The sequence below is a fragment of the Clupea harengus genome, chromosome 3 (assembly GCF_900700415.2).
Source record: "Clupea harengus chromosome 3, Ch_v2.0.2, whole genome shotgun sequence".
In the NCBI taxonomy this organism is placed as follows: domain Eukaryota; kingdom Metazoa; phylum Chordata; class Actinopteri; order Clupeiformes; family Clupeidae; genus Clupea; species Clupea harengus.
In genome coordinates, this window is record NC_045154.1 from 3,533,431 (window position 1) to 3,546,140 (window position 12,710).

Consider the following 12,710-nt stretch of genomic DNA (forward strand, 5'->3'; position numbering starts at 1 on the left):
TGTGAATTTATGGAAATAATTGCTAATGTTAGCACCTATTACATATTCCAACACTGAAGGCCAGCAACAGCCCTAGAGCTCTCTGTTCAGCCTGTTGAACTTCACTCAGTGCAGTGGAAGAAAGAGGCAGCAGAAGACTCACTTGGGCTCGGGGATCATGACCGGCTCCAGCAGCTCCTCCAGCTTGTGCTGCACCAGGTCGGGCAGCTCGCACACGTTTGTGTGGTCGTTCTCGATCATGTCCAGGTCGAGCTGGAACTCCCGCGGGATAGAGGGCGCCGAATGCTCCGAGTTGTGCGAGCGTGCTTGGCTGTGGAGAAGGAAATGAAGGTATATATATATATAAAAAGAAGGCAACCTCTCATACAAACATCTGAAACTTTTTATCCATTTCAATAATGCGAGGATTTACTACAAGGTCAACTGGGTTTTTGCCATTGTGGTGACTGGGTTAAGGTTCTGCGTGATTCAGCTTTGCCTCAGACTCTGCCTTTCGAGGACCTTGCTCACAAGCATGTGATGCTCCTGCTAACGGATCTCAAGCCCCTCAAGGGTCTTGCCTCATCCCTACGTGCGTGGCTGAAGAGAGGGGCTACTGGAGGAGGAGGAGGAGGAGGAGGAGAAGAAGAAGAAGAAGGAGGAAAAGGGAAAGAATGACAATACTTACATCCTATAAGTGCGATACATTTCTCTGTCCACGGAGAGCAGCACGCACGTGAGAGAGGGAATTATAAAAAGAGGAGAAAGAGATACAGCCTCAGGATTAAGAGAGACCACATGCAGTACAACAGAGGAAGGAGACAGGAAAGGCGAAACTGGAAAGAATGGCAGAGACATCATGGCAAAGAGATTAGTAGGTTACAGGCATACTAGGGCAGTATGATTCTCATAACATGCAAACTATTTCATGCGCTGGTCAGGTGACCGAAAAACAGAAGGGGTTAATAGGAATGGCCATTTTTTTAAGACCTTACCACATCTTCTAAGACCATTATGGATCTAGTGCTCAATGGATCAAGATGGCCTCTGCTACGAACATGGCAAAAACCAGCTTCTGAAAAGGACTGCTCCTGGGTTCATAGGCAGAGAAATAGACCTCGTTGTGTTTGGGTGACATACTTGAGCTTGTTGGGCATCTCCTCCTGGGCGGGCTTGCGCATGAAGGTGGCGTTGGGGTTGGTGGGGTGCTCTCGCGGTGCTCTCTCCCGCTCGGCTGGTTTGGCTGGAGGCGGCGGCGTCTTCTTCGCCGAGCGTTTGACCCGCTCTTCCAACATGCTCAGTTCTTTCTCAGAGAGCTGCAACAAACAAGTGTGTTTTTTTTTTTTTAGCAGCAATCAAAACAAACTGACAAAAGCAAGATGGAATTAAAGTCATTCACACAGCAACTAGATTTCAGTCTAGTCTAGATTTCACTAGTCAGTCTATTTTTCAGTGTGCAGACTCCATCTGTGAAGGTGTATATGGAGTGTTGCTTCTGAGACTTTTCGGGGCCAAAGACTCACATTGCCGATGAGTTTGTAGACCTGGTCCCCACAGACATTGTACACCACTACCACAGTGTTGAGAGCAGCGTTCCGCACGGTCGTGTCCCGGTCACCGATGTGGACAGCGATCTCCTTCAGGCATTTAGCTGGAGTTGGCTGGCAAACATTCATTCCGAAGCCCTCAATCAAGCACCCGAGCTCCTCCAGACACTCTGGGTAGAAGACAATGTCAAATGCAAAACAGAAAAAGAGATTACAAACAAATCCTAACAGTAATCTGTCGCATCACACCAGTATTGTGTAGTATGGCGACAGCATTTGTCCATTTGTCATGAACAGTCATGAGTGAGTGATGGGCTTTGGCAGGTGTTTGGTGTCCTCACCACATCTCTGCTTTGAGTTCTTGGATTTGGTGCCCTCCAAGATGAAGGGGAAGAGCTTGCTGGCAGGGTACACCTTACACAGCATGGTGAAAATAGCACGCACGTCCTTGCGCACCACGTCTTTTGACTCCCCTACCTGCTCAGACGGCATAGGGGAAGCAAACAATTTAAACCATTCCAATGTAGGGCTACCATTTGGCACAAAGAATACAAATCATTTAAAAAAAAAAAAAAAAAATAATAATATAACTTGCATATTGTTTCATGTTTTTTTCAGTTTTATAACTGTGGATGAAAAAATGTAATCATTGTTACACTACATGCTCTGAAGGTTTCCATGTTTGTTTCTTCTGTGCAACACTCCCTGCCATATAAAATCAGATCCCTTCCCCTTGGCACCACACACACACACACACACACACACACACACACACACACACACACACACACACACACACACACACACACACACACACACACACACACACACACACACACACACACACACACACACACACACACACACACACACACACACACACACACACACACACACACACACACACACACACACACACACACACACCTTGAGGATAAGGTAGGGAATGAAGGAGGAGGCCTCGTAGTCGCTGAGGTGGTAGTCCTCGCGCCTCAGCATGGTGAACAGCAGCTTGAGGAACTCCAGTGCCTTCATAATCACACTGGTGTTGGTGTCGAAGAATCGCAGCGTGAACCACTTCAGCACCAGGTCCAGACAGCCAATCACTGCCTCCCGCTCATCCTCCATGTGCTGTTCATTTCCCCACGGAAAAAAAAAAAGAGTGGACAACAGAGAGAGACAAAAAAAAAAATGAGATGATGGGGAGCTGGTGAATGAACTTAAGGAGAAGAGCACATCTCGTGAGACTGAGCCTGTGGGAAAGGCCTTTGTGTGGTCTCGAGAGACGCCGAGTGCCTCAGACACACCATCCTAGTCATGCCAGTTTTACCTCGATCATGGCGTTGATGGCTTTGACATGGCGCTGGAAGTCAAAGTGAAAGAGCTCGTCCTGGAGCCACCTGGCCAGGCAGGGGGACATCTGGGTCTTGAGCTGCTCCACGTAGTCATCCCGCGGGGTGGTGAAGTTCCACTTCAGGATCTGCAGGGCAATAGCACCGGCATTAACATGGCAGACAGTTCAGTTCATTTATATAGCACATTTCATATGGTATACATAGACACAATGTGCTTTTGTAGACAGCCCTACATTTAGTTACACAGAAAATTAAAGGTGCATTGAAGTAGTTTGGAGCAGAGACTTAAGTGGAAGGCATAATTCATTATTAAAAACATGCAAATTAGGATCATTTAATCTTTGTCTAAAATCGCTTCTATATTAATATTCCAAATCATGCCTCATGACGTGAGCTACTGGGTAAAACAGGGTTTCTATGAAAGCCTAAAGAAAGGGTACCAACCTTGAGGCCCTTCTCCTCCTTTATCCGCTGCTCTTTAGCATTGGGTACCAGGGTGAAGATGGGGCCAGATTTATCCTCTTCCTCCTTAGCATTGGCCTTGACTGGAGTCTTCTTCGCCACCACACCCTAATGAGGAAAAGGAGAACGTTGAACGCGCACGCAGAAATCCACTTGAACACCTCCCTGATCTAAAGACACCCAGAGCCCAGTGCTGTGATGTGCACACCCACCAGCCCCAAGGGCTCTTGTGACTGCTGTGACCCTTACTATGCAGGACAACAACATTCTTGCAACGGTACCTGTATGTCGTCATGTTTCTGGTCTGAAAGCCTTTTGGGATTTCTGACACTATTAGATTTGTCCATGCCATGGTTGAGTTCTGCACTGGCTATCTATTTGTAATGAATACACATCAGCTTTTTTTTAAAAGAAGGTCCATCCTTTTTGCTCAGCAAATGAACAAGTATTTTTATCCAAACCAGTACGTCTTCCCAAAAGATTAGTGCAAACAAATGAATACAAAAGAGGGAAAACGAACCTTTTTAGCAGCTGGGCCTGCTGACTTGGATCTCTTGGTGTCAGGTTTGGGTTCACTGGGGCTAAAGTCATCTGCTGTGCTCTGGACACTGGCTGGAGCTGGTAGAAAGACAATACCTTTTTTATTTATTTTTTTAATAATTATTTTTATTTGGTAACAAGGTAACAGAAAATATGAAAGGGTACCAGGAACTACAATAGTAACAAATCATTTAAGGAAGCATCCAGTTTTACAAACAAACCCATCATTTTCAGCTATCTTCTAATAATTCATGCTTCCCCCATCATACTACATAGGTGGCCCCGTCTATCCCCACCCCTTCAGTTCTACCTTATATCCCGCTCAACAAGCCCCCTATCCCAATCCCTCCCATACCTTCCCCTCACACCACCACCCCCCATGGGGAAAGGCCCATTGGCGGTGGGGGAAGACCCACGGATATCCGAGAAAGAACGGATGACAGCTCGGAAAGACGGCACGCTATAGTGCTAGGGCTAGCACCCCGAAACACTGCACAAACAAGCTATAAGTACATCAGTAACATCTGCGGTGGCATATTCAAGAACGAACGCAGCGTAAAAATTCACCAGGGCAAGTCGAAGTGCAAAGAGCAATTAAAGCAACGCAAAGCACCTGATACTACCCAGAGAGTAATCTCTGAGTTTATTAGTAGTGCTTGTCAGTGGGTGGAGGACCGGGGCCAGGAGGCAAACCACAGTGCTCTAGACCAGGGGTTCCCAACCTTTTCTACTCCGAGGCCCACCTTTTCGTATTTGTAACAGGTCGGGGCCCAACAGACACCCCGGTTATATTAGCTAATCTATATTCCATTCTAATTAATAAGCGTTGTTATGTGTCACAATGAGCAACATCAGCGCCTGCTACAGGTGGGAGCCTAGTAATTAATACAAGAAAATCTTCCTCTAGATATTGCAATCAAAATTGTATTGTGCACCAGAAAACAACATAAAACCGCACAGAGCATTTTCAGTCAAAAGGGATTTATTATCCAAAAGAGTTTTGAAATAAAGGAACTTAATTGCAGTAGGCCTAGGTCTATTTGTGCACAGCAAACAAGCAAGGAAATAAAACCAGAATAGACTCAAAAGATAGTATGCACTCAAAACAAGTGATGAAACATGCAAACAAGACCACTCAGCTAGGCCTAATTAAAATAGGTGATGCTTCAGACATGCAAACAAATAGGTTAAAATAATGTTCAAATAAATTGGTTCAAATAGGTCCATATAATGATTCAAATAATTGAAACAATGATTTTAATCTGTGGCTGCAATCTAATATCAACATAAATAGAATAGAATAGAATTCCTGGGCAGTAGATCGAGTTGGTAGCTCTCCACAGAAAAGCATGTCCTCTTGTAGAATACCACTCCAATGATAACGCACAAAAAACAGCACTAATGCAGCTTTACAGACGTCCGTCGACTCGTCTAACTTGTTTTAAAAGCAACGGGCTACCTTTCATCCTTTCCAGGACCTGGTTCTGTATGTGAGTGCTGCATGTCGCGTCTCCAAATGTCAATTCAGATTTTAAGGTTTGAGCACCTTATTAGACAGCTTTAAAATGCACTCGACACACTGCGCCCTGGGCTCAACGACGACGTCACCTCCATTCACAAAACCAAATCTAATATAATCAGGGTTGTATTTACGCTGAACTTTAGTAGTTTTCGGTAGTATGACATTACCATTGCTGTCATTCTTTCAATTTGTCTACAGCGTTTGTAACCTTTTCACGGACTGATCTAGTTATTTTCCTAGAGAAGCCGTCGAGTGTGGGTTGGCGACCATCTAACCTGGGACTGCTTTCTGTCGGGTGCTTTGCATTGCATTGCTAAATTCAGCTTGACAAATGCTACGTACAACTTTAGTTTTGTCGATTGTTCCGTCATTTTTAAGCAGAAACGTAAACAGAAACTTTCCGCCCAACAATCCCTCAGCTCTCCATCTTCAACTACCGTCTCGGTCTCTCCTATCTAACTGACTGCAGGCACGCGGCGGTGTCGTGTCAGGGGTGAAAGCACACCGGAAGTAAACAAAGTTGCGTTAAAATATTTTATCGCATTTATCTCGGCCACAATAATCTTTTATCTAACGCGTTAATTTTGACATCCGTAATTAATATTGTTCTCAACTAAAAATCCTTTCTTTGTGGAAAATTCGTGAAAAAAAAAAAAACCTGAAACATTTTCGCGGCCCACTGGATGGTGCTCGGCGGCCCACCAATGGGCCGCGGCCCATGGGTTGGGAAACCCTGCTCTAGACCTCTCTGCTCAACCTGCTCAGAGCACAAGAAGAAGAGGGGGTGAATCCGAAAGTCTAGAGGACTTCGTGAGGAAGCCACGGTTAATTCTACCACCAGCAGCAGACCGCAGATGGGCACGATTGGACGAAGACCTGAGCACCATCCTGGACAACACTCTGAAAGGAGATGCAACCAGGAAGATAAAGACCATGGTGCAAGTTGTGTATCAAGCATGCCAAGATGCCTTTGGTGTCAAGGAAGGAAAAACCATCAAGCTACCATCAAGTCCCTGCAGGAGACAGCGTCGGATCACAGAATTGCGGGAAGAACTAAGGACACTTAAGAAGAGGTGGCGGAAAGCAGGCGAAGAGGAGAAAGCAGCCCTGAACGAGCTAAGCTCACAGAGCAGAGACTATACGGAGAAAGCAGAAGGAGAAAAGCAGACAGAGGAAAGCCTTCTTTAACAACCCCTTCCAGTTCACAACAGGCCTCCTCGGAAAGCCCAAAAGCGGAAGATTGATGTGTTCTAAGGAAGAAGTGGAGGACAGTGTGGCAGCGGTGCATAGCGACCCCATCAGAGATGTACCACTGGGGGACTGCCACTTCCAGCTACCAACACCTGAGCCACACACCCCGTTCTGCATGGCAGACTTCACCCTCGACGAAGTGAGGGCAGTAGTGGAAAAAGCTTGAGCAGGATCTGCTCCGGGACCATCAGGCACCACTTATAAGATCTACAAAAACTGTCCACAGCTACTGAAGAGGTTGTCGAAGCTTTTACGGATACTCTGGATGAAGAAGCAGGAACCCAGGAGCTGGACATTCGCTGAGGGCTGCTTTGTGCCTAAAGAGCTGAACTCCGCAGGGCTCGAACAGTTGAGAGATCTCCCTTTTAGATGTTGAGGGGAAAATATTCTGGTCCATCATTGCCAAAAGGCTAACTGCGTATCTACTTGCCAACGAGTACGTCGACTCAAGTGTCTAAAAAGGAGAAGTCCCAGGATACTCTGGGTGCCTGGAGCATACATTAGCGATCAGTCAGCTCATCAAGGAAGCGAAGAGTAACAACACTCTCAGTCGTATGGCTAGATCTTGCCAAAGCCTACCCAAGTGTACCTCACCAGCTGATCCGAAATGCATTGGAGCACTACCAAGTACCAGCAGAGGTAGTTAACCTTGTGATGTCACACATGGATTCACTGAGCATGAGGTTCACTGTGGGAAATTTCACCACTAAATGGCAAAGGCTTGAGAAGGGCATCATGGCAGGATGTACAATATCCGTGGTCCTTTTCATCGCTGCCATGAACCTACTACTGAAGGCAGTAGCAACGCAATGTAGAGGGCCAAAAGCAAACGACAATACAAGACACCCAGCATGTAGAGCTTTCATGGATGACATAACAGTGATGACGCCATCAATCCAGGGAACACGGTGGATCCTTAGCTCACTGGAGAAAATGGCTACTTGGTCACGGATGCAATTCAAGCCAGGGAAATCCAGAAGCCTAAGTATCCTGAAAGGAAAGCTGACAAACATCATCTTCAACATTCAAGGCTCTGAGATTCCAACGATTCAAGAACAAGGGATCCAATGCCTTGGAAAGTATTATCAATCAATCAATCAATCGATTCAATCTTATATAGCGCTTCTCTATATACCCGAAGTCGCTTTACAGAGTCCAGAGTCCAGTAGTCATTCATACACAGTCATACCGGTGGTGGTAAGCTACCTCAGTAGCCACAGCTGCCCTGGGGCAGACTGACAGAAGCGTGGCTGCCAATCAGCGCCAACGGCCCCTCCGACCACCACCAACATTCATTCACACTCATACGATGCAATGCATGTCTTTATGATGGTGGGGGAAACCGGAGTACCCGGAGTAAACCCACGCAGGCACGGGGAGAACATGCAAACTCCACACAGAAAGGACCTGGAACGACCGGTATTCGAACCCAGGGCCTTCTTGCTGTGAGGCGACAGTGCTAACCACTGAGCCACCGTGATGAGCCATTATGACAGCACCCTGAAGGACAGCTTTCATTACGGCATCATACCCAGACTGCAATGGCCATTCCTGCTGTACGACTTTCCCATGACTCAAGTGGAAGGGATGGAGAGATTGTGCAGCAAATTCGTGTGGATATGGCTGGGTGTTCCCTCATCTTTCAGCTCAGTCAATCTGTACAGTAAGACCTCCATGCTCCACCTACCAGTTTCATCGGTGGTGGAAGAATTCAAAGCCACCAAGGCAAGAGCAGTTAGCACACTCCTTCTGTCCAAAGACGAGAAAGTTCGGCACGCTAACAACACCATCAAGTGCGGCAGGAAGTGGAAGCCACAGGAAGCGGTGAAGGAAGCAGAAGTGCACTGGAAACATCAGGAGATCGTTGGGGTAGTCCGTCAAGGGCGACGGGGACTTGGAAATTACAATGCCAAGAGATGGAGTAAGGCCATCGGTAGGGCTCGCCTGCCAGGGACAGTGGATGCAGTGGGACCATGCACTCGAGCAGCCACTGTCCTGGAAGGAGCTCTGGGGCACTGACCAGGGCAAGCTGAGCTTCCCCCTGCGCACTGTAGCCGACCTCTTGCCTACTCACGACACGGTTCGACAAGGTTCTTATGGAAATCGATAACTGGGTGGAACAACAGAGGCTCAAAGCAAACAAACATCAGCTAACGCCATCCCAGTCTGTCAATTTCCAAAGAGAAGGGGATACGATTCCCAGGGCAAGAACAACTGCCAAGAACCTACCCTCCATTTTGCATCGAGCCTCCGACTGGGAGATGCAAGTGGAACTGAAGAGAAGACTTGTCTTTCCGGAGGAGGTGGCGGTAACCTCACTTCGACCAGACATGATTCTTCTATCCAGGAGCACAAAGACCATCACTGTAGCTGAACTCACAGTGCCCTGGGAGGTCAGGCTAGCCATCTCTCACCAACTGAAGAAAGCAAAGTACCAAGATCTGATCGACGAGGCTCTCCTTAAAGGATGGCATGCAACCTTATTTCCAATGGAAGTTGGCTGCCGAGGTTTCCCAGCAACATCAGTGCGCTATTTCTTACAGAGGGTTGGCTTGGAACCCAAGCATCTGAAGAAAGCCACTAGGGAGATAGCCATGGCAGCTGAAACCATCTCAAGATGGATGTGGCTGAGCAGAGATCGCAAATGGAACCCTTCTGCAGGTGAAAGTTAATCTTCACTGCCCCACTCAGGCGAGGCGTACAGGCTAAGGGGCGAAACGCTGGTGACCCTGAGATACCTGCTGAGGATGCAGAAGGGTTTTCCAACAATGTGAATGCTCTGACCACACTTCCACCAAGTCATACGCCGTAAGGAGGAACCTGTAACACCATATCGTAGCTCCTGCAGTTTTCTGCTTGTAGCAAAGCATCTCAGCCCATACTTCAACTTTTGTATCTATATGTATTGATAGCCACCTCCCAATATCCTCCCATTTCTTTTTAATTTTTTTCACAATTCCAAAAGGCATGCATCAGAGAATCAGTGTGTTAGACAGATAGATAGATCAAATTTTAGAATTTTCCTCTCTACTATAGTATATTCTTGTCATTAATTTAAACTGGATTAAGCGCAAATTTTCATTAGTGGTTTTCTTATATGAAACAGTCAGGCAGTCCTTCCATTTATCTTTAAGTCTTCAGTCGACTTGTTGTAAATATTTTCTAGTAGCTGGTCACTGCCTTCCTTTTTTTATCAAGATATTGTATACAGAGCTTCTTCCTTTTCCCCTCCTGGTTTAGGAGAGTCAACAACTCTGGGCTAACCTGCATACTAAGATCAAAGTTGGAATTAATCCAGTTTTTTTGTTGCATATACCTAAAAACTTCTACATTTTTTAAATTATATTGACTTTTTAGTTCCTGGAAGGGTAGAACTGAATTCTGTCTAATAATGTCTGATATCGGTTTGACCACATATCCCACTGTAGCTGGGAATTTGGATATTTATTGAAGGGTTGTTCCAAATCTGTATATGTCTAGGTAGCCCTATTTCTTGGCCTAGAATTCCCTTGATTTTGTTCCAAGCATTTAATGTACTGTGGATAATAAAGTTTGTTAAATTAAATCTGTCCCTGAGAAAGAGAGCTACTAGTAGGCCGTTTGTAATTAATTGTTTTCTATCTCTATCCATTGATCTTCGTTTGTGTTATTGATTACACAATCAACATAGAACATCTGTGCAGCTACATGGTAAACCTCAAGATTTGGAAGGTTTAGGCTTCCCTCCTCTTTTGGATAGTGCAGCAGTTTCCTTTTCAATCTACTTGCTTTATTTGACCATATAAATGAAGACAGTGGAGTTTACGTCCTTGAAAAAGACAATACCAACGCAAATTAATACTGAACTGGCACCCAAAAGGTTTCTCCCCATTTTTTATTATTCCATAATCGGCCATTCCAATATATGAACTTTTAGAAACTAGCTGTGGACAGGCTTTTCTCTGGGCCTGCAGGTGCAAATGGAACAGAGATCCACTACCTTCTCTGCATCAGTGCAGAGCTGTTGTACCTGTGGCTCGTTTCCCAGAGGGGGCGCTACTGGAGGCTGCCTTGGTTTGGCCGGCTTTGGTGGGAGCTTCTGGTTTTGCCGGCATCACCGCTCGCGCCTTCTCCAGCATGACGACCACCTGGTCCTTCGAGGCCGGCTGTAGACAGCGAACAGAACGAAAATAAGATCAAGAGATAGAGCAGGGCAGAGCCACGGGGACAAACAAAGGAAGTATAGAATGACGTACTCCACACATTGGTTACAAAGAAAGCACAGGTGTCCTCTAGAACCACTACACAGGCCAAGGCGGAGGTCATAACACACCTTTAGTTTGGTGGTGGCCTTGCACATCTTATCGTAGCCCAGGTGCATCATGAAGGTGGGCAGGGCGTCCTGGGCCTTCTTGCGCACATCTCCGCTGCGGTCCTCCAAGCAGGCGTAGAGCTGGGGCAGACACTGCATCAGGTCAGGGGGCACGGCACGCATGTTGGGCAGCCTCTCAGCCAGCCAGCCCAGCAGCTGCAGAGGGAGAGGAAGAGCAGAGGGGTGGGGGTGTGGATGGTAGGGAGAAGACAGTCAGCCACAGAGAGATTTTACCTTTTAATTGCTTCCTCATTACAATGACCTTCACTTTTTAGAAAGACAGCTGGAACATGAGAGGTAATTTGGTCCCGTCCCAGTTAGTGATTTAAAAACAAGCAGCACTTTAAAGTCAATTCTGTGACTGACTGGAAGCCAGTGTAAGGACTTAAAGCAACATTATGTAATAATTTTACCTTAAAAATCATGTTGGTGGTAGACTGACTTGTAATACGGTGAATGGCGTCTGCCACAGCAGGCCTAGTACGCCTGTACTTTGGTGGACAGAGCGAAACACCTTTCGCGAGAACTATGTAATGCTTTATGGCACCACCTCACACAACAACAAAAACAACTAGACCCTTCCGACAGATTATCATCTACTTTAAGGTGCAGGATTTATAAGGCTGTCGAAAGTCTGTTTTTGTGTCAGAGACGGCTGCATTTGGAAGGCAGTATGCAATCATCCCTCTTCCCATCAACATGTCTAACAATCAAGTCCCCAAGAATGAGGGTTGTAGGTTGAACCGATGTTAAGAGACGGTTCTTGTAGGTCCCCACCTTTCTGGTTTTGTGGTTTGAATGCTATCTACTTTCAGTCTCTTCACTGAGAAATTCCTCTCCTAAGTCCCTGCGACATTCAGATCTGTTCTGCAGCCCAGGGGCTAAGCGTTTCCCCTGGGACTAGGAGCTCTGCTGTAGTTTGCAGATCTGGCTGTATTGCTATTATGGTCCCTGGGATTTACAAGTCTGGCTACATTTGAGTTTACTGTTAATGGTGGTGGAGGTAATGTCTGCCCTTATTTCTGCCCTTGAAGTCCACTTTATATATTGACTCAACACCATTAACAATTCTCAGAGCAAGGACTACATCCCTTTGAGCAACCACACAGGTGACAGGGGCAAGGGCATATTTCACAAGGCATTGAAATCAGAGTTGCTGACTGTTTTAAAGGCATTCTTGGAGTGTTGTTTATGGAGGTGGGGGGGGGGGGTACCTCCTGTCTGAGGAAGGGGTTTTCCTTCTTCAGCTCCTCCGACATGTCATCTCCTTCTAGCCAGTCCTTCATGCTCGTCTGCTCCACCCAGGCATTCAGCGTCGTCATGGCAGAGGTGCGCACATTCAGCTAAGGGGGGAGAGAGAGATTGAGTTCAGTTCAGGGCCAGCTCTTCAATCACTGCTTTCACTGCCAAACAGCCAGTGACTTCTGACAGTGCATGTCTGTGTGTGTGTGTGTGTGTGTGTGTGTGTGTGTGTGTGTGTGTGTGTGTGTGTGTGTGTGTGTGTGTGTGTGTAAGAGTAAATGTTCTGTTTGTGTTTGATTGTATGTGGGGTAAGGGGATGTGTGTGAATAAGAGGGATTTTTGCCTTGCTGTCTCCAAGCACAGTGATAACAGGAAAACCCAAGTTCTTGACATGCTGCCTGAGGCCAGGGCCCATGGCTGTGGCTAACTGCTGCAGGATGTTCAATGTCTGCTGAACCTGT

The 12,710-nt window shown here is 46.5% G+C and overlaps 1 protein-coding gene across 6 annotated transcripts in view; it reads right to left on the reverse strand.

Annotated features, from left to right (window-relative positions):
- The window catches only part of ckap5 (cytoskeleton associated protein 5), a 34,993-nt gene that overhangs the window by 4,890 nt on the left and 17,393 nt on the right, over positions 1 to 12,710 (reverse strand). For 3 of the 6 annotated variants that reach the window (XM_031564255.2, XM_031564256.1, XM_031564257.2), the window contains exons 23-36: positions 12,593 to 12,706; positions 12,222 to 12,350; positions 10,969 to 11,163; positions 10,666 to 10,801; positions 3,864 to 3,961; positions 3,625 to 3,717; positions 3,326 to 3,451; positions 2,857 to 3,006; positions 2,454 to 2,657; positions 1,868 to 2,003; positions 1,503 to 1,696; positions 1,120 to 1,295; positions 668 to 691; positions 143 to 310 (exon numbers count right to left, since the gene is read on the reverse strand). In XM_031564255.2, coding sequence (XP_031420115.1) covers positions 143 to 310; positions 668 to 691; positions 1,120 to 1,295; positions 1,503 to 1,696; positions 1,868 to 2,003; positions 2,454 to 2,657; positions 2,857 to 3,006; positions 3,326 to 3,451; positions 3,625 to 3,717; positions 3,864 to 3,961; positions 10,666 to 10,801; positions 10,969 to 11,163; positions 12,222 to 12,350; positions 12,593 to 12,706 — 1,943 coding nt within the window. The remainder of the gene's footprint in view (positions 1 to 142; positions 311 to 667; positions 692 to 1,119; positions 1,296 to 1,502; positions 1,697 to 1,867; positions 2,004 to 2,453; positions 2,658 to 2,856; positions 3,007 to 3,325; positions 3,452 to 3,624; positions 3,718 to 3,863; positions 3,962 to 10,665; positions 10,802 to 10,968; positions 11,164 to 12,221; positions 12,351 to 12,592; positions 12,707 to 12,710) is intronic. The other 3 variants (XM_031564260.2, XM_031564258.2, XM_012822298.3) reach the window with 3 other exon arrangements.